The 21,805-nt window shown below is 42.5% G+C and overlaps 1 protein-coding gene across 1 annotated transcript; it reads left to right on the top strand.

Annotated features, from left to right (window-relative positions):
* Positions 1-554: 554 nt before the first annotated feature.
* On the top strand, positions 555-21,107 carry LANCL3 (LanC like family member 3). Its single transcript, XM_075265140.1, has 5 exons — positions 555-1,097; positions 13,774-13,897; positions 14,972-15,169; positions 20,277-20,484; positions 20,768-21,107. Exons 1-5 carry the CDS (start codon positions 567-569, stop codon positions 20,925-20,927), a joined length of 1,221 nt encoding a protein of 406 aa, XP_075121241.1. The 5' UTR covers positions 555-566; the 3' UTR covers positions 20,928-21,107.
* Positions 21,108-21,805: the final 698 nt, after the last annotated feature.

The raw sequence follows: 21,805 nt of genomic DNA, 5'->3' as shown, positions 1-21,805 counted from the left end.
ATAAAAGAGGTATTCATTTGCAGACTGCCATTTCAAGTTTTTCACAGTTTTTCCACACAGTGTACATGTTATATAGTCAGGGAGACTCCTGGTACATGAATTAAATGGCCCCATAGCCTTCAATGATAATGATGGAGGCCAAAAGAGTCTCGTGTTGACTTCAGTTGATGAGTATGTACAAAGGTTTCATTGTTTTCTCTGCATGATATTGCCTAGTAGACTCCATACAGGCCGGTCCAGTGAATCACACATATTCTGTGCAGTATGGGCCTTTCCTACATCTCTGCTGTCTCCATGTACATTACTGGTGCAGGCTATCTGTGCTTTCCATTGATGACAGCCCATGCACATTACAGCAATGCCCTGCTTATCGCTGTGAGGTATAGGATGGGTGACACTTGTTGGTGACTGGGGGTGAAGCATGGCAGTGCCAGGGATCTCCCCCCACCCCCCCTCTGTGTGTGGCGCTCCGCCCCACTCTAGCATGTACAGTCTCCTCATATACTGACAGCTCTGCCACCGGTCTCTGTGCACAGTGCTCTACCTGCCGCCACCCGGTCACAGGGATGGAGAACAGGCGCTGTTTTACCAACCGCTTCTCCGACTACAAGGGCAGCCTGGTGGCCGGCCAGAGCAGAGAGCTGGGGGCTCCGCTCATCCTCAGAACGGTGGAGCGCATCTTGGAGAAGCTGCCGGCACAAGGAGGACAGGAGGGCGGGCTGTATGGAGGGCTGGCCGGGGTGGCATACATGCTCTACCACGTCTCCCAATGCCCGCTCTTCAGCGCTCATAGGGACAGCTACCTGCGGCGCGCCGGCTCCATCATAGAGTCGTGTGTGCTGTACTATGACCAGGAGCAGGACCGGGAGACCCGCGCCTCCTTCCTGCTGGGCGGTGCGGGGGTCTACGCTGTGGCCGCGATGATCTACAAGGCGCTGGGACGGGCGGACGTCACCCAGGTGCTGGACAAGTTCCGGGCGCTGTGTGACATCTGTGTCCCTCTCGGCTTTCTGGAGTGCGGCTCGGATGAGCTGTTTGTGGGCAGGAGCGGGTACCTGTGCGCCGCGCTGGTCCTGAGGCAGAAGATGGGCATAGAGGTAAGAGGGCAGCCTGCCCGGCTAATACTGCCATGTAGCGCTCAGGTCTGATGGCTAGTCACTATACATAGGGCTCAGTTATCACTGTGTGTCCTGCTGTGGTACATGATGAGTGACAGTAGCCTCACTGCAGTGGTGCCAGTGAAGGTCATTGAGCCGGTCAGCACATGGTAGGGATCTACTAGACACAGAGCAAATCAGGTTGGTGATGTCCTAGTGCCAGGATGCTGTGCCCATGGAGATGACTGTAGTGGCAAGTGGTGGTGAGCTGTATGGTGGCAGTGTTAGTGTCATGTGGCTCTTTTCTCTGAGATAGCTGCTATCTCAGGCACATACAGTGAGCAGCTATTACCTTGACCTTCCCATAAATGTGCACCCTTTTCTCCACTGAGCATTCATTTTTATTTCATTGTGAAGAAGTGGATTACACCTTTCTCTGACAGCTACATGTCTATTTGCTGAACAAAAGATTGAAATATCCAAGGTGACCAATCCATCTGTCATCCCCAGCATATGTCATCGGGGGACTATCGGCCTTTCTCCCTTATACACTAAATCATCTGATCTCATGCAGACGGTCAGATTTAGCTAACTATGAGTTCATGTGGATGCCACTGGTCACCAGTATGTGAGAAATTCTCTAGTAAGATGCGCACAGTTAGTGTATGGTACAGCAGATGGACAAAGCGGGCTCAAACTTACCCCCATTATTAACATCTAGTGACATCTATCCCTAGTGTAAGTAAAGGTGTCAGGGGAAGACCTTTAAAACAAGGTTTTATGCAAAACTTATATTTATAATGCAATTACAACAGCAAACTGGAGTAACCACATTAATACATCTTCACCAGTGGGCCAGTGTTGGTAAATTGTGATGCCCCTAAAGTTGTTGTGGAGCGGGCTTCTAAGTCTGAACATCCAGTTATCATTGTGTGAAATGGGATCATGTCACTGAGCAATTGTCCTGTTTGTTAATGTATGTTATTTATTTTAGACTATTATCCTATCAGTAAGTTATTAGAGTACAGTAGGAAAACAGAGGAAACTCCAAAAAATATGAGAAGAACATACAATGGCAATGTAGGTGTTTAGGCTTGATTCACATCCGTGCATGGGTTTCCGTTCAAGGGGTCCACTTGGGGACCCCCGAATGGAAACCTAATCTGCATACAAAAGCGGTTACCTTAGGAAACCTGCGGACCCCATAGACTATAATGCGGTTCGTATTATTTCCACTTGGTTTACATGTGAAAAATCCGGAGAGAAAGGTGCTGCTTGTAGCACTATTTTTCATGTGGAGAGGGAAATGGAATCCCCGAATGCAGATGTGAGCAGACCATCAGTCTTTTTCTTATCTATTTCCAAGCATACTGATTAGTTAAATTAATTCCTATGAAATGAACTCTAAATTATACAGAATACAGTATGTAGCTTTTGTAAAAAGATAGATTGTAAAACCTATTGGGTACATTGGGTAGTCAGTTAAAGTAATGCTACTATGTTCATCAAATCAGGCCACAATGCAGATATGAACAGGTCCTTAGTGTAAGTTAGGGGAGTTTTATCACCAATGATATCACTGCACTTACAGTATAGGTGAGACTCTATCAATGATACATGGGACCCACCGAGATATGCCAGAAGTATTAACAGACCCTAGGCTCTTAATAATTCTAGTGCATCACATGCCAGTGGATGAATTCAATAAAGCTGGTGTAAGAAATGCCAGTGTTAATAAATTCTCCCCAAACTCTCTTTGATGTTGGTCTTCAGCTGCTCTAGAACAAAGAGGGTGGAGCTGGGTGAGGAGGGATGTGACTACTGCTGTCAGGAGACATCTGACAGATGCTTATAGAATTATGTAGTTCCCCAAAACCCTTCTGCTAATGTCATGGTGCCAGAGACCACACAACACCCTTAGATGTCCATATCTCACAACTCTTTTGACAGCAGGAGGGGGGCTGACACAATAATAGGTTTTAATCCAATTGATACATGCTTTGTATGTATATTTTTCTTATCAGATGTACATGGGGGACTGCTAATTTTCCATCTGTTTTGCTGCTCCTCTTATTTCTTATTATTATCAGATATACAGATGTGTCATCTCTTACATTAGCTCTAGTTAGTTAAGGAATACAATTTCTAAATAAACCAATTCAATACATTATCACTAACAAAATCCTTGACGGGCAACAATCCAAAACACAGCCAGTGGGTGTCCAACCTTAGACTCTTGTAGGATAGATAGAATATCACCTTGAGATAGCATATTACTTTGTGATATGATAAAAATCTGTTCATCTCATGACAAACATATCTTGACTGGTCAAGAAAAAAGGTAAGGACAACACACTACTAAATATACATATTTGTGACGTGACCACATGGACACTATATGTAAGAACTGAACTATAGAAGTCGCCTTTTCTGGGTACTAACAATGTTTCCTGATGCTCAGATACCCCCAGGACTTACATTTGCAACAGTATAACAGATGGCCAGTCATAAAGAAAGAAGAAATGCATCAAAAATGGTAATACACCAATAACTGTCAGGAAACACATGGTGATAATGGAGGAAGATGATTCAATTGAATGCTGGTGGTGACAGTCAGGCAATGGAGCAGATGAATGATGATGGAGCAATAAAGGAGTATTACCATCTATCTTAACAGGTTCTCTTCTAATGCTAAGCCAAGGGATAAACTACAGAATGGGTGGGGAATGCTGGAGGGTAACTTCATTTTGAACTCATTTTGAGGCAGAATCCACCTGAAACTCATCTGGAAATACTTCCCTGTAAGAATACCCCAAAGTAACGTTCACACAGAAGCCACGGTCTAGCCGTGATTGACTGTCATTCTGTCTCGACTGTCCGATGTCAATTAGGCTCAGATGAATGAGGAAGTTTCGAGACGCAGAATCCACTGCAGACCGAGCAGGTTGCTGTTTTTTTCTGCTTCCCTTTGAAAACAACGGGAGACTGATTGGGGGAGGAATCTGCTGCGGATTGAGAGGTGGAATCCACCCCCAAATTCGTAGCAAATTTCTATGTGTGAATTTACCCTTACTGTCCCTAAAGATATTCCAAATCTAACCCAGAGTCCAGACTCTAATATATAGGAGACTAGTAGTGGGACCCAGAGACAAAACAGCTAAGCAGAGTCGATGTAAAAATAAGTAATACACAATAAAAGAATACAAAAATAATGAACACAATGGCCGACTGAGCAAAATTGCATTGTAAAGCGGTCTTTTAGGGGGTCTTTTCCAGGGAAGATGGTCACTATGCATACTATATGGTGCAACTGAGAATGTGTTACGGGGATATTCGTTCACACAGTGCTTCAACTACTCCCCAATACAATATTAATTCTTGCTGTAGTGAAGCATCTACAGTGACATTCAGCTTTGCAGAGCGTGACTATTTTTATAAACAAAATGTTTTTGTGGCAAGCACAAGAACATTTCATTATCACAATCTGCATTTGCCTTGAATGTCAGGAAAAGTTTAAAGATAAAATGAGTCCTTGTGTCTCTTGCATATGAAATGACTCCTGGCAGTGGATGGCCTTGTTTCTTATAGACTCTTTATAGTTTAATTCATTAAAGCGTTATTGAAAAATTAAAAGAAATTCCTTATTCTTATTCTTATGGTAGAGTTGGAAGGGACCTCAAGGGCCATCGGGTCCAACCCCCTGCGAGTGCAGGTTTTCCTAAATCATCCCAGCTATATGTTTATCCAGATTCCGCTTGAAGATTTCCATTGATGGAGCGCCCACCACCTCCCGTGGCAGCCTATTCCACTCTCTCACTACCCTCACTGTCAGAAAGTTTTTCCTAATGTCTAATCTGTATCTCTTTCCCTTTAGTTTCATCCCATTGCTTCTTGTACTTCCTTGTGCTAATGAGAATAGGGTAGATCCCTCTGCACTGTGACTACCTTTCAGATATTTGTAGACTGCTATTAAATCTCCTCTCAGCCTTCTCTTCTGCAAACTAAACAATCCCAGTTCTTTTAGCCGCTCCTCATAGGACATGGTTTGCAGACCTTCCACCATTTTGGTTGCTCTTCTCTGGACTTGCTCCAATATATCGATGTCTTTCTTGAATTGAGGCGCCCAGAACTGTACACAGTATTCCAGGTGTGGTCTGACCAGGGAAGAGTACAGCGGAATAATGACCTCTCTTGATCTAGATTCAATGCTTGTCTTAATACATCCCAGAATTTTATTAGCCTTTTTTGCAGCAGCACCGAACTGTTGGCTCATGTTGAATTTGTGATCTACTATTATGCCCAAGTCCTTTTCCCCTATGCTATCACTTAGTTCTATTCCTCCCATACTATATATGTTTTTTACATTTCTGTTACCCAGATGTAGAACTTTGCATTTGTCCCTGTTAAATACCATTTTGTTCGCCTCAGCCCATTGTTCCAGTGTGTCTAAGTCCTTTTGAATACACTCTCTCTCCTCTCTAGTGTTGGCTATTCCTCCTATCTTCGTATCATCTGCAAATTTTATGAGTTCCCCAATAATTCCATCGTCCAGATCATTTATAAAGATATTAAAAAGTACTGGGCCCAGAACAGAGCCCTGCGGCACCCCGCTTTTGACTTTCTTCCAGTTCGATGTGTAGCCATTTAGTATTACTCGTTGTGCCCGATCATTAAGCCAGTTGTGAATCCACCTAACTGATTTTTTTGTCAAAGCCATACTTAATCATTTTTTCAATAAGAAGGTTATGTGATACTTTATCAAATGCCTTACTGAAGTCAAGATATACTATGTCCACGGCATTCCCTTGGTCCAACCATTCAGTGATTTTGTTGTAGAAGGAAATCAGGTTAGTCTGACAAGATTTATTGGTCCTAAAGCCGTGCTGGCTCTGGTTAATTAATGCCTTCCCATCCAGGTACCGAAGTAAATGTTCCTTGACAATTTGCTCAAAGATTTTTCCTGCTATCGAGGTCAGACTTACCGGCCTGTAATTTCCTGGATCGTCCCTTTTCCCCTTTTTGTAGATGGGGACAACATTTGCCCTTTTCCAATCTAAAGGGACCACTCCTGTTTCCCATGACTTACCGAAGATTATAGCAAGGGGTTCTGTTATTTCCTCTGCTATCTCTTTCAGGACTCTAGGGTGTAAATCATCTGGTCCTGGGGACTTGGTTTCCTGTAACTTGGCTAAGTGCTCTCTTACCAGACCTTTGCTTATAGTCAGCTTGGAGTCCTCCTTCCCCTCATCTCCATCACCATTAATGTCGATATTTCCATTAGTTTCTTGGGAGAAGACGGATACAAAATATGAATTTAGTAGCTCCACCTGCTGTTCCACCATGTTAACAGTTTCTCCTTTGTCATTCTTCAGGACTCCAATGGTCTCCTTCACTTTTCTTTTGCTTTTAACATATCCCCAAAATCCTTTTACCTTACTCTTTGCCTCTTTTGCAAGCTTCAATTCTTGTTCAGCTTTAGCTCCTTTGATGCTTGTCTTGCAGACTCTGCAGACTGCTGTGTACTCTTCCTTAGGTATAGTTCCCATCTTCTACTTTTTGTATGTTTCCTTTTTCCTTTTTAGCAGGTTATGTAATTTTTTGGTCATCCATCCTGATATTTTTAGGTGCTTCCCAATTCCACTTTGGCAGAGATATTACATGCAGGACTTCTTCATCCGACAAAAATGATAGACGCTTAATGGGTACAAATGGGATCTTTTGGGCTTATTTTCCAGTGTTCTGTTACAGGAGCAGAACAACAGAAATAACAAAAGTGCTGAATGTTTTAAATGGTGGAAAACACTAGAGAAAAGATGTCAGAATATACCCTTAGAAACCTACAATATGGTAGATGAAAACTTTACATATTCTAATTCTGTAAATTATGCAAAAATCACAAAATCTGTAAGGGAGCGTTCACACTGCCGTCAGTGTCCGACAGCTAGTGTCCGCTGCTAATGTCCGTGCAAAATCTTGTGCGGACATTAACATCGGGCACTAGCTGTGTCCGTGACATTTTGCATTGATTTAAATGGACATCGAGTGCGTTCTTTACTGTCCGTGGGTGTCCTTAAGTGTCCGTTCCCAAAGATGTCCGACTTTTCAAGGGGACAGAAAAAACCTACATGTCGGGTTTTGCTGTCCGCTTGAAAAGTCAGACATCTTTGGGAACGGACAGTTAAGGACACCCACGGATAGTAAAAGAACGCACCCGATCTCCATTTAAATCAATGCAAAATGTCACGGACACAGCTAGTGTCCGCTGCTAATGTCCGCACAAGATTTTGAACGGACATTAGCAGGGGGCACAAGCTGTCGGACACCGATGGTAGTGTGAACGCCCCCTAACATACATACAGTTGGTGGGGCAAAGACAGGAAGCAGTGCAAAATAAAACAAGATAAGTTTTGCTTTCCCATTGAATATAGCACTTATTCTTCCCCGGCTGTAGTGATGACATAATATTGACATCACATGACTGATACAGCCAATCACTGGTCTTAGCGGGGGTACGACTGAGGCTAGTCATTGGCTACAGCTGTCCTGTGTTGACCTGACATCATAGTGGAAGCCATTTGAATGGGTTTAAAAAGTTAACCGCCGGTGTCCGTATGCAGCCTCTCCACCTGGAAACAAATTTTTTTGCATGGACACAAAGTCCTGCATGTCTGACTGTATCTGTGCAAAAAAAAAAAAAAACGGTTTCCAGGTGGAGAAGCTCCATACGGACACCAGCGGTTAGCTTTAAAAACCCGTTTAAATGAATGGGTTTTAATGATGATCTCCAGCAAGCTGTCCCCTGTCCAGTTTCCCCAGGATTTAGGATGGAAACCCCGGGGCAGACAACGGCGGTTAGTGTGATCGCCCCCCTTAGATAGCACCAACATATTCTGCAGTGCTTCACAGATATCATCATCTCATTGCCCCTGAGTAGGGCTCACAATTATTATTATTATTATTTATTTATATAGCACCATTAATTCCATGGTGCTTTACATTTGGGGGTTACATACAATACACAGAATATACAGGTAGATATAATGCTAACAATGACCCACCTTGCACAGTGGGGTAGAGGGCCCTGCCCGCGAGGGCTTACAATCTATGAGGGAAGGGGGGTAGAGACAGAAGGAGAGGGGGAGACTGTTCAGATGGTGGTGCGGTGATAGTGTTATTGGAGGTTGTAGGCCTTCCTGAATAGGTGAGTCTTCAGGGCCTTCTTGAAGCCTGTGATTGTGGGGGTCAGTCTTATGTGTCGTGGTAAGGAGTTCCAGAGTATGGGGGATGCACGGGAGAAATCTTGGAGACGGTTGTGTGAGGAGCGGATGAGAGCAGAGCGGAGTAGGAGGTCATTGGAGGATCTGAGGTTATGTGTGGGCAGGTAGCGGGAGATGAGGTCAGAGATATATGGAGGGGACAGGGTGTGGATGGCTTTGTATGTTAGTGTTAGTAGCTTGAACTCAATTCGCTGGGCTATAGGTAGCCAGTGGAGGGACTGGCAGAGGGGAGCAGCCGATGAAGATCGGTGTGTGAGGTGGATTAAGCGAGCAGCGCAGTTTAAGGTGGACTGGAGGGGGGCGAGGGTGTTTGCTGGGAGTCCATGGAGAAGGGTGTTGCAGTAGTCTAGGCGGGAGATTATGAGGGCCTGGACAAGCATCTTGGTAGTTTCCTGGGTGAGGAAGGGGCGAATTCGGTGGATGTTCTTGAGCTGGAGGCGGCAGGAGGTGTTGAGGGCTTGAATATGTGGCTTGAAGGATAGGTCAGAGTCCAGGGTTACCCCAAGGCATCGGGCCTGTGGGACAGGGGTAATTGTGGTTCCATTAACTTTGATAGATGGGTCAGGTGGAGGGGCCATACAGGATGGGCTGAAGATGATAAACTCTGTTTTCTCCATGTTGAGTTTGAGAAAGCGGGAGGAGAGGAAGGAGGCTACGGCCGCTAAACAATCTGGAACTCTGGCCAGCAGGGAGGTAATGTCTGGTCCAGAGATGTAGATTTGGGTGTCATCGGCATAGCCGTGGTACTGAAAGCCATGAGATTCTATGAGTTGGCCCAGGCCAAGGGTGTAGATGGAGAACAGGAGGGGTCCTAGGACGGAGCCCTGGGGGACACCTACAGATAGAGGGCGCGGTGAGGAGGTGGTGTGCGAGTGGGAGACGCTGAATGTGCGGTCGGTGAGATATGAGGAGATCCAGGAATGGGCCAGGTCTGAGATACCAAGGGATGAGAGAATTTCTAACAGGAGGGAGTGGTCAACTGTGTCAAAGGCAGAGGAGAGGTCGAGGAGGAGGAGGACAGAGTAGTGGCGCTTGGCTTTGGCGGTTAGCAGGTCATTGGTGACTTTTGTTAGGGCAGTTTCAGTGGAGTGCCGGGGTCTGAAGCCTGACTGAAGTCTGTCAAAGAGCAGGTTGGACGAGAGATAGGAGGAGAGTTCGGAGTGGACATGCTGCTCAAGAAGTTTTGAGACGTACGGGAGCAGTGAGATGGGACGATAGTTGGCAGGAGAGGACGGGTCGAGGGACGGTTTCTTAAGTATAGGAGTGACAGTGGCGTGCTTGAAGGCTGAAGGGAAGGATCCATTGGTTAGGGATAGATTGAAAAGATGGGTTAGGGCTGGAGTAATGACTTCAGCGAGTTTGGGGATGAGGTGTGACTGGATCGGGTCGAGCACGCAGGAGGTGAGGTGGGATTTGGATATTAGGGAGGACAGTTTTTCGTCAGTTATGGAGGAGAAACAGGTCAGGGATGAGGAACAGTAAGTAGTTGGGTAGAGGGGTTGTCGGGGGAGTCTACATTCTGTTTTATCAGTACATGTTGGGAATATAGGAGGAAAGCTGAGTACCCAGAATAAACCCACACAAACACGAGGAGAACATACAAATTCTTGTTGATGTTCTCTTTGGCTGGATTCAATCCTAGAAAGGTAACAGTTCTAAACACTGTGCCGCCAAGCTGCCCATGTTCATTTATTCTCAGATAACCTGTTTAAGTTTTCTTGGGAAACATGCGCTGTATTCAGTCGTAGAATTGCTGACCCTCAGAAACATTGGCATTAGTGACCACTTGTAAATCAATAGCTTTTAATGTCTTCTAGACTCTATTAGATGGGTATTTAATCCCAAAGATTAGTTTATAAAAAGCTTTTAGGCAATTACATTTGGCCATGATAACATAGATCGAAGATTTTTAAGAAACAATTGTGTTATATAAAGGCTTGAACTTTCATTTACTCCTGTTATATATATACACCCATTATGTCTCCTCATAGATTCTATAGATTTTTGGATCCTAGCCGTAAGGACTCACTAGCTAGCCATCAACGTCAATATGCTAGTATAAAGATTTTTGTGTACACTGTGAGTTATAAATATACTTTTGGCAGTGCTCAGTGCCCGGTATTCTGTTGCGGCTTTCCGCTGTAGACTATGCCCAGATTATTAGGCCTAACCAGCAGGGAGTCTCGAGCTGCAGAATATGCAGCATCTGCAGCAAGATTGAACAGGAACACTTATTGTTTCAGTGTCCTTCTAGTAGGGCTCCTAGAGGTTTGTCATCCACAAACAATATTGACCTATCCTTGAGGAGTCACAAGGTTTAAAGTGGGTCTCCAGCATTGATATGGTATGCCATATTCCATGTGGGTCCAACCTTTGGGCCACATCCTTGGTGCTCTGTATTTTGTTTTCTTGTGTTTACTATTGTTTGTTCTTTGAGCTTTTGGTTATTATATTTTCTTGGGGTATTTTTGGTTCTAATGTACATGTATTATACCACATATGAGCTGAGTGACTCTGACTACAGATTTAGTAGTCCTTATGATCAAGTTTGGTGTGTTTATAGTGCAGTCTTACCAACGGCATCTCAAACGAATAGGTGCAATGATAAGTGTCAGACCACTGGGATCCCCAGCAATTGTGAGAACGAGGATCTGCAAGTGCCCCATGTGAAAAAAAACAGTGATGCGTATGCTTGGTCACTACTCCATTTACTTCTACAATATCGGTCTCATTGTGACTATTACTACAATATGAGTACAGAGAGTGCAGCATAAGGGACATAACAGGCTTCTTTCCTTATCAGCCATAGCACAAAATGGTGCAAGAGAAACCATATCATCCTAGCAAAGCCCCAGAGGTGCCATGATAATCCGGAGGGGTAATGGTCGCACATCCCCCATTATTATTACTGTACTTCCCTGAGGACCACAAAGAGGACATTATTACTTGCCCGGGATCACAGAGGGTGCATTATTTCTTGTCTGGGGGCCATAGGGGGACCATTATTACTTGCCTGGGGGCTTCTGGAGAACATTACCACTTCCCTCGTGGCTACTGGTGATCAGTATTACATTGCCTCAGAGCTACTATGGTGATACTATTAATTGCTTAGGGGCCACTGGGGACATTATTACCTGCCTGGGAGCCACTTGGGGAGATTATTTCTTGTGTTGGGGATATAACCACTTACTTGAGGCCATTGAAGCATATTATTACTTATCTGGGAGCCACTGGACTGGGAGCCACTGGGGAGCACTACTACTTACCCATTTGGGTACATTACTATTTGCCTGGAGGGCAGTGGGAAGCATTATTAGGTGTCTGGGGAGCATTATAATGTGTTGGGCCACTGGGGAACCAAATACTTTGTGTTGGCCCATTGGGAAGCATGATATCTTGTAGGGGACACTCAGGCAGCCTGGTGATGTTAAAATGTGTATTTTTGCATGTGCTGGGTGGAAACTTTAAGATGATATAGCTTTGATTGTACATTCAAATGGTGCAGTTTTGATTGGTTTTTGATGAGGTTTTCTAAATTTACAAGTGAAACAAATTTACATTCCAAATTCAAAAACTGCACCAAGAAACGCATCAAAACTGCATTTTTTTTTTGTCTTTTGGTACAAATTATTTGCTAGCGGTGCCCCGAGGATTTTTGTTTGTTTGTTTAGGGATGCCCCAGACCTGAAAAAGTTGGACTGAAAAAGCATTACACAGACTTAGTACATAAGTTATATGTTGTACATATGAACTTCAGTCTTTTCAAATCTCCGCCTGTGTTTTTCTATGTTTATTTCTTCTACAGAAATGATGTGCACCATTTTAGAACTAGCATACTAGAATTTATCATAAAAGAATGGAGTTCTGCCATCTGCTGGACAAATCTTCTATTACTAATATACTGCATGTATGAAATGGCAATTTCAAGTCCTGCAGTAGCAGGTTTATCCAGCACATGTAAAAATGCTTAAAGAGTAGTCTCCACATACGGACTCTTCTGACACATGAAGAAAGTTTCCTGTCTACATACCAAAGTGCTGAATCATCTTCTTTGTGCTGTGGATCGTGAACACTGGGCTTAATGTGGGTCCTGTGCACTCGCTGCTTTTTTTGGAGTCGCCATATTCTGACCTCCATAACTATTTTATATTTCCATATACTGTATAGAGTAGCATAAGGTATCTTTTTTGGGGGATGGCAGAGGTACTTAATGTAAACCATTGTGGGAAATGTCTGATGTTTTGATTACTTTTCATTCAAGTTTTTATGGCGAGCAAAATGGCAAATAAAAAAGCAGTTTGGCTTAAATATTTTTTCTGCTCTGACGTGCACCATATGGGAAAAAATATTTTTAAATTTGTCGATTGAGCATATCAGGGATATCTAATGTGCCTGCCATGTTTATAGACCCAACATCTGCAGTAATAATACAGCGTATATTGGGAAAGGGTTAAAGAGAATCTTTTTCCTCTGCCTATTCCAGTTCTTTGTATCATTCTAGCATAACTGAAATTCTTTTCTCTAGCTTCCACTGTTCCTGATTAATAAATGCTGTTATTTTTAGTGACTAATATATCTTTTATACTTAAGATTAACTTTTTGTGATCTGTTCACATGGTGTGGTGCTGTGTGGTGTCTGCCATTGCTTCGTAAGGTCCTTATTTTAAAGAAACACTCCATCTGAAACACTTTTTCCATCTCTGCACCCGATTGTCTTAAACACTCTGCACTACTTTTATGTATATTGCACGCATACCCCTATAGTTCAGCCTCTTTTCAGTCTTTGGTCAGTTCTTGATTTTTACATTTCATTCTCTCTGTGTTATGCTGTCAACCCATTAAAGAGGACCTTTCACCGCCAATAGGTCTAACTCTATCATGTAATAGTTGCTGCACTATTGATTTCAGGCACAGTTGGATTTTTTTCTTTAGTCCCCACCATTATTGAGCAATCAGTGCTGTTTTTTGTAGTGCCTTATATGCCTGCGGTGTGATTGTGAGCCCCGACACTAGCTGCCTCTGATTGGATCTCTAAATCAGACCTCCTGCCTGACGCCGCCCTTCTGACATCACAGAGATTAAAGAGCTCATCAGACACCAAAACTAATGGCGCTTGTTGCTAGAGAAAAAATTCCATAGCGGAACAGTGTCTATTAACAGATGCTAAGAACTTGAATTGGTGGAGGTGGTGAAAGGTCCTCCTTAAGGCCTTAACACAGTATCACATGGACGGCTACAGACAGTGTCATCTCTGCCTGCTGGGATACTTTTATCATATATTATATTTATTCTATATTATTATATATATTGGGGGAATACGTACATAATGAAAATGATTTACCAGAATGTCTCTTTAATGTGAAATTCCATAGTTAGTATGATGTATACTATTTCCACAGGTGTTAACTCCAGAACAGATCAGGTCAATCTGCCATGCCATCTTGGAGTCGGGGAAACAGTATTCAAAGAAGAAGAGGAAACCATTTCCACTTATGTACTCATACTATGGAACAGAATACCTAGGTAAACTCTTAATTTTAGAGATGGGTTAATATTCTAAATATATATGTATAATACATTGTGTAATGACATTTGGCAGTTATCTATTGTGGTTGCATTATATGGATCAATTATGTGCTTAGGGCTGCAGATGAAAATAGATTTCAGTATGCTGTACTCTTACTGCATTGATTCATGTCTAGATGACAGGACTGACATTAATATTATTTCTGAAAGCTAGATTCCTTTTTTCTAGTTAATAGTTACACATACATGGACATAAGTACCACAATTTACTACAATGCCCAGATTGTGTGATTTACGTCTGAATCCTTCTCTTCTGTTATGTTATGAGATCTCGCACTCACCTGATATACGTTTCTACATATGGACTGTACCACAAAGGCTCAATAAAAGGGGGCCAACAATAACTACTAATGAGCAGACAGTTCCTATCACACAGTTATAATGAATGAGCTCACAATTATACTATATAACTATATACTGTACATTATTTTGGAAAATATAGTAGAGAGAAGGGTTATTGGACTGTCCCCAGCAGGTAGATATATACCAGTCTTTAGCTGCCTATGTGAAGCTGAGAGATCATGGAACTGATAGGAGAGCGAACAGGAAAATATAAAAACCATAATGGAATCTGATCAGTCGCCAAAAGGGAACCTCGATAGCATGGGTATGAGGGTAGTATACATGAAACAAGCCTTGAAAGTAACAGGGAATCAGGTGATGGGTGAAGGGATAGAAAATTGTTTTTGCTGGACTGCTTCTTTAAAAAAGACCTTTCACCACTTCCAACAAGTCCATCTTTATATATAATTTAATAGCATCCACCGCACTGATTTTGGCTCAGTTTGAACTATTTCTTTAGATTCCACCGGTACTGAGCAAACGGTGCTGTTAGTTTTGCTGCTTGATACGCCCTGCAAAATTATGTATGTTAACTTCTAGTGCATTGTAACCTTTTCTTTACTGCAGGCAAGCAATTTGTACTGACTAGATACAATGAACTGACAGTAATGCTAGGATTTTTAGGTTATTCTTCTACATTTATGGTCATGCAGTTTCTTGCTCCTGCAGGAGCAGCACACGGACTTTCTTCTATCCTACAAATGCTGCTTTCCTACCAAGATCACCTTCAGCCATGTGACCGAGACCTTGTTTGGCAAAGTGTTGACTTTCTTGTGAACCAGGAGCAAAACTGCAATTGGCCACCGGAGCTCGGGGAAGTGATAGAACGTGAAAATGAACTTGTCCACTGGTGTCATGGGGCCCCAGGTTGGTCATTGTCTTTGGCTAATGTTTAATTATAGTGTGTTATACTGTGTATAAAGAATTTTTAAAGAGGTACTCCACCAATAGCAAACAGAATTGTATAAAATGAGATAATGTAGTACTTAAAGGGGCTCTATCATTGGGAAAAGTCATTTTTAACTAATCACATCCTTACATAGCCTTTAGAAAGGCTATTTCACACCTACCTTTAGTATGTAAATTGCCTCAGCGGTTTTTGAATAAGTCTGTTTTTATTCATATGCTAATTAGACTGGTGCACGATGCATCGTGCACCCTCTTTGCTATTGTTTCCTATGGGTGTATACAGCACAAGCTGCTGCTGATGATGACTCAGCTTCCTGTTTGCACACACACAGGAGATAATAGCAGAGACGTGTGCTGCTGGGAACTTCCTGTGCTGGCTGGAAGCTCATTAGCATATGAATAAAAACGGACTTATTCAGAAACCACTGAAGAAATCTACATACAAACGGTAGGTGTGGAATAGCATTTCTAAAGGCTATGCAAGGATGTGTTTAGTTAAAAATGACTTTTCCCAATGATAGAGCCCCTTTAAGCCTTGTGGTAGGGGGCAGAGCATGGTACATGTAGACAATTCCCTTGTTTCCTATTCACTAGTAAAGAACCAGGGACCTGTGAGTGACATCACTGGTCCCTTTTCAGTGACCACTGAGGCCATTCTGACAGCTTCTGACTCTGTCAACCACACCTCGCAACATAAAGGGGACCAGGAGCAAACAACAGAAGACAGGTGACTATATTTTTGTTTTGTTTTTTTTAACCCACCCCGGCTGCTCCATCCCAGACATCACCTTTAAGACTTATTCATTTCTGTTTGGATTTTTTTTTATTTTAGCCTTAAATTTTGCAAAACAATGGTGAACTGACAGTCAGCATCTCAGTAGTATGATAGAGCGAAGGTCCCAGAATAATGGTATAGATCATTTGGAAGATCTATAAAAAGTAGGCACAGAAATATGTTTTTAGTCACTATAGACCAGGGGTCCTTAAACTGCGGCCCGCCAAGCACTTCTGTCTGGCTCCGCCAACAGGCGTGCATTTATAATGAAGCTCCTGGGGAGTTCGGGCCAGGCCATGGAGCGCACTTCACTTTACCTATTGGAGGGCACCGCTCCCGATGTCTGTGCGACCTGCTCTGCCTCCGGCCCACTGTTTAAAAAGTTTGAGGACCCCTGCTATAGACAATTGCACAGCATAGACAATCAGGATTTTAAGTGGTAGAAAAAGTATTCCAGTCCGCACTCCTGAGATTTACTTAAAAATTAACCTTTAATTATCCATATAAAAATGGGTAAATCCAATATAAAAGATTGAATGTGACAGTGATGAACACAAAAAGTGCATTTAAAAACCCATGAACCGGCTGACGCGTTTCTGGGTATGCTTTACCCCTTAGTCATAGCCTGACTAAGGGGTAAAGCATACCCAGAAACGCGTCAGCCGGTTCATGGGTTTTTAAATGCACTTTTTGTGTTCATCACTGTCACATTCAATCTTTTATATTGGATTTACTCATTTTTATATGGATAATTAAAGGTTAATTTTTAAGTAAATCTCAGGAGTGCGGACTGGAATACTTTTTCTACCACTTGACCTTTCGTCTTTCCCTGGAGTCCGGGATCATTCAGCCGTGCACCCTGAAGATTGATTTTGAGGTGAGCCTATGTTTTAAACTTCCTCTTTTTGCTCTTTACGTTTACCAATCAGGATTTTAGCTTGCACTGGTGATTGTGGGGCAGAACTGCAACTCCCCTTGGCACAGTAATGAGTCTTATCAGTCCTGACAATTAATACATGTAGTAATATTGTAATTTTGTGTAATATTGTTAACTATGAAAGTCAATGAAGCACTATCTCACTGGTAAAGATGTCATAAAATAATCTGTATGGCCTACTAGCCTCTGCTTTTAACAAAATTGAGGTACATATTTTGTTACCAGCAATGAACAAGTTAATCTCATTATATTTCCTACCAGCATATTGTGATAATTAAGGCCCTCAAGTCTGAACATTAAAAGAGTTCGTTCTGTTGCTGTTCTCCGTGTCTCCTGCTCCCGAGATAATGCCTACAAGATTATATACTGTAACTGAGCATTATAGTAATGCACATGGTCATATCGCCACTTCGTTTTGCCAAGTTTCATATGGAGGAACAGTATACAGACATTTATCCTCACTTTGAAGCTAACAGAAAGAAAGCTTAGATCAGGAGTAGGGAACGTACGGCTCTCCAGCTGTGGCAAAACTACAACTCCCAGCATGCATACTTGCTCTGTTGTTCCAGGAACTCCCATGGAAGTGAATGGAGCATGATGGGAGTTGTAGTTTCACGGCACCTGGAGAGCCGAAGGTTCCCTACCCCTGGCTTAGATGATTATATTGCATGCTATAATGCATAGAATAGTCTATCTACATTGTACTATAGCAAATCTACATTGTATTATTTAAATAATAGCATTTTTCTAGCAGCATATTCTCTCCTGTAATGGAGCCTGCAGAGTCTCTAGTCTACACAAATCTATCTCCTACTTTATATGGTCACAAGGAAAGTGCAGGAAGTAAAAGGCTTTAAACTGTACGGAAGTGATCCAGCAACAAGTTGCTGTCATAGACCTCTTGAAATATGGGTCAAGCATCATTAATATTATTATTATTATTATTATTATTATTATTATTATTATTATTATTTATATAGCACCATTAATTTCACAGTGCTGTACATTATTATATTCATTCCACAGTGCTGTACATTATTATATTCATTCCACAGTGCTGTACATTATTATATTCATTCCATAGTGCTGTACGTTTGACCGACTGGCACAGTGTGATAGTGAAATCTTGGAGACGGTTGTGGGAAGAGCGGATAAGAGCAGAGCGAAGTAGGAGGTCTTTGGAGGATCTGAGATTACGTGTGGGCAAGTAGTGAGAGATTAGATCAGAGATATATGTTATATGTCAGCGTTAACATTTTGAACTTTATCCGCTGGGCAATGAGTAACCAGTGAAGGGATTGGCAAAGGGGAGCAGCCGATAAAGAACGGGGGGGGGGGGGGGGGGGAGACGGGAGACATGTACTAAGCGAGCGGCAGAGTTTAAGGTAGACTGGAGGAGGGTGAGAGCATTTGCTGAGAGTCTGTGGAGAAGGGTGTTACAACAGTCTAAAACAGGGATTATAAGGGTATGGGACTAGCATTTTTGTAGTTTCACGGGTGAGGAAGCAGCAGATTCATTGGATGTTCTTGAGTTGGAGGTGGCAGGAGGTGTTTGAGGGTTTGAATGTGTGGCTTGAAGGATAGGTCGGGACAATAAGAAGGTATTGTATTTTTGGGGTTATGCACGTTATAAAATGTTTACAATTACCTTCAGTCTCCTTCTGGTCCAATTTTAACCTAATTCCGTTCCATGCATCTTTTAGACTTGCACTTTTGGGAAGTTGAACAAAAATGACCATGTGCACTTTTTTGGAAAAAGGCACAAGTATTTGAAAATGGCTTAAACTCGCTCAAGGAAAGGGGCTCACTTACAGTTCATGTACCCAACGTGCCTATCTCCAATTTCTTCCTCCCCACAGGGAGACAGATGAAAGTCTTCTGCCAGTGATGCCAGTTTGGAGTTGGCTGGCACTCTCCCGTGCTCTTGCACTTCACCAGCGCTGACACAGGACCTGCAGCCTGAGGTTGGCTTGTATAAGCAGCCATACCCAGCTGATTTTTCTGCATTCCTGTCTCCCTCTAATGCAGGCACTGCTTTGGGGAGTGATACTACTCTCCTATGGAGGCTCCTCCGTTGTCACCGTCTGTGCTTCAGGGCGGGCGGGCGGGCATGTTGCTGCACTGCACATGCCAAATTATTTGACTCCAAAGCTGCAGCTTTTCAGCTGTCCCCAGTTACTCCACTCACTGTGAGATTTGACATATGGCCTGCAGTGCCCTCTACTCAATATCCCCCATCCAGTATCCCATCTTCTCCTCCTCCTCAGCTCTGCTATTTTTTAAAAAGCACAAGTAATAAATACAGCATAAAAAGGGTCTCTATTTAGGCCACATCCCCTTTTCTTGCCAAAAAGCAAAAGTGGCGAGAGCAGCATAACAGCGTGAAAAAAAAGCGCAAGGCTCCTTCTTTCCTTCTGTGTCTCCCTGATTTTGTCCTTTTCTCTGTAGCCTTCTTATTGGTTCATTTGATACTTACCTGTTATATTCATGACTGTACTCGTGATTGCATTTTGACTCTGCTGCGACAGAGTATTGTGTTATTTCCCCAATATCCCCTTCCTGCCCCTTTCTTGATCCATGTTGCCCCCCTTCCTTTCTGGTAGTTCCTCTCCCTCATCCCTTGTTCCAGGTTAGGCCCTTCCCTTGGCCCCCCTCCCCCTTCTCCCCATGTTGCTGTATCCCCATATATGTGTTAAATGAAAATTTCTCTTCAATAAACTTTTAATGTTGAAAAAAAAGCACAAGTAGTTTAATAAATGAAGGGGAGCGCAGAAAAAGACCTCAAAAAGGCACAGTAAAAAACAAAAAAGACACAAGTAGCTTAATAAATGTGCCTCAGTGTCTACAAAACTCATATAATTACAATAAAGTAGGATAACATCATACCAACAGAGATGATAATAAAAGCAAGCAGAGATGGAGTTATGATGGAAGCTGGAGTGTCTTAGCTTCTGAGTACAGATGGTTCATCTGACTTCTCAGTGTTCCCACTTCCTTCTTAGAGCCGAGCTATGTCTTCTCATTATTTAAAGGTCACTTTCCTTAGCTGAAGGCTACTACTTGCCATCTGTAATCTGTATAGACCCAGATATATGCTTTTGGTTTGATGGATATTTGGTTGTGATCGTTTTGAAACCTAAAATGTTGTGTGGTTTCTTTTGAGATCCCGAGATGTAAACTGCTGTGTAATGAGTAGGTTTTGAGGATTTGCCAAGAGCCTGAAGACTCACTTCCCATATGCAGCAGTCTCTGATGTGTCACCATGTGGTCTCTCGCCATCTGTTCCTAAATGCAAATTGCACATTTGGCTCATTCTATTTGGTTCTGAAATATTATATATCTTCTATTTGTAGGCATCGCCTATCTTTTCGCAAAAGCGTATTTATTATCAAAGAAGCCATGTTACCTGGACACTTGTATCCGCTGTGGAGAGCTGACCTGGGAGAAGGGATTACTGAAGAAAGGACCTGGTATCTGTCATGGAGTTGCTGGCAGCGCGTATGTGTTTCTGTTACTTTACAGACTTACAGGGAACTCCAAGTATATCTACAGAGCCCAGAGGTTAGTGACTACTTCATCTTTTTGAGATTCATTTGCCTTTATACTAATATTTTTTGAAATTGGAAATTTGATTGTTAAATAAGCTGGAGGAATAAACTATACTTGACCATTTTAATATATCTGGATTCTGATACAGTGAACTGGGAAATGTCATAGTAGGTTATTTTCTAACAGAAATTCATGCTACAGAAACATTCTTCACTCAGATACCAGAAGTATGCCTCTATTAGAGGTTGTGCCCAATTATGTTTAATAATTACATACATTTATGTTTTCTCTTTAGATTTGCAGAATTTCTGTCTTCAGAGGAATTCAGAGTTGGATCGTGCACTGTGGAAAGCATCTACAGTCTCTATGAAGGTTTGTCAGGGACAGTCTCTTTTATGGTTGATTTACTGCAACCAAACCAGGCTGAATTTCCTCTTTTTAGTGTCTTTGTGTAGGTTATGGCAAAGGTGTTATTCAGGGGGTTCCAATTCAGCAATTACATCTCTGAGAGTGTCTCTGTGTTATAAAATGAATGAACAGCAGTTTTGTGAATATGCTGTGTTAAAGCTATTTCCCCAAAACGCGCACTTTAAATAAAAATGAACAAGTATGGAAAAATGAATGAAAAAGTGAACTATGATCCCACAGAAGAAACATAAAATCATTGTATTCCTTTAAGATCCCATGTACACGACTGAGTGTGCATCTGATATGGGGCCAAGTTTGCAGCAGAGTGCACCCTGATAACATCCAAGTGTCATCTCAGTGCATTCTGTTATTAATCTACAGATATGTGAAATTTGTATTCATTCTGCTCTGATGAGACACTAAACATAAAACAGACATTAAACATAATAGCAATAAGTACCAAATAACACTGAGGCCTGGTTCACATCTGCGTTCGGTATTCCGTTCAGGGAGTCTGCTTGGGGACCTCCCGAACGGAATACCAAACGCATTGACAAGCTTTGAGATTATGAAAGTACACAGACCCCATAGACTATAATAGAGTCCATGTGATTTCTGCGCGGTCTCCACACGGAACATGTGGAGAGAAAAGTACTTCATGATGAACTTTCCTCTCCACATGACTTGTGCGGACATAGCGGAAAATACACGGACCCTATTATCATCTATGGGGCCGTGTGCTTTAATAAGATCACCGCTTGTCAATGCTTTTGGTATTCCGTTCGGGGGTTCCCAAGCAGACTTCCCGAACGGAATACCAAACGCAGATGTGAATCAAGACTAAGCCTACAGTATATAACATTATATGTCACACTGACAGACTAAAGTCAAGTAATCCATAACAAACTGATTTTAGTCAGCATAA

This window comes from Leptodactylus fuscus, chromosome 2, assembly GCF_031893055.1.
Source record: "Leptodactylus fuscus isolate aLepFus1 chromosome 2, aLepFus1.hap2, whole genome shotgun sequence".
Taxonomy (NCBI): Eukaryota; Metazoa; Chordata; class Amphibia; order Anura; family Leptodactylidae; genus Leptodactylus; species Leptodactylus fuscus.
Note: the sequence above shows the minus strand (reverse complement) of the source record. Positions and strands in the feature narration are given on the sequence as shown.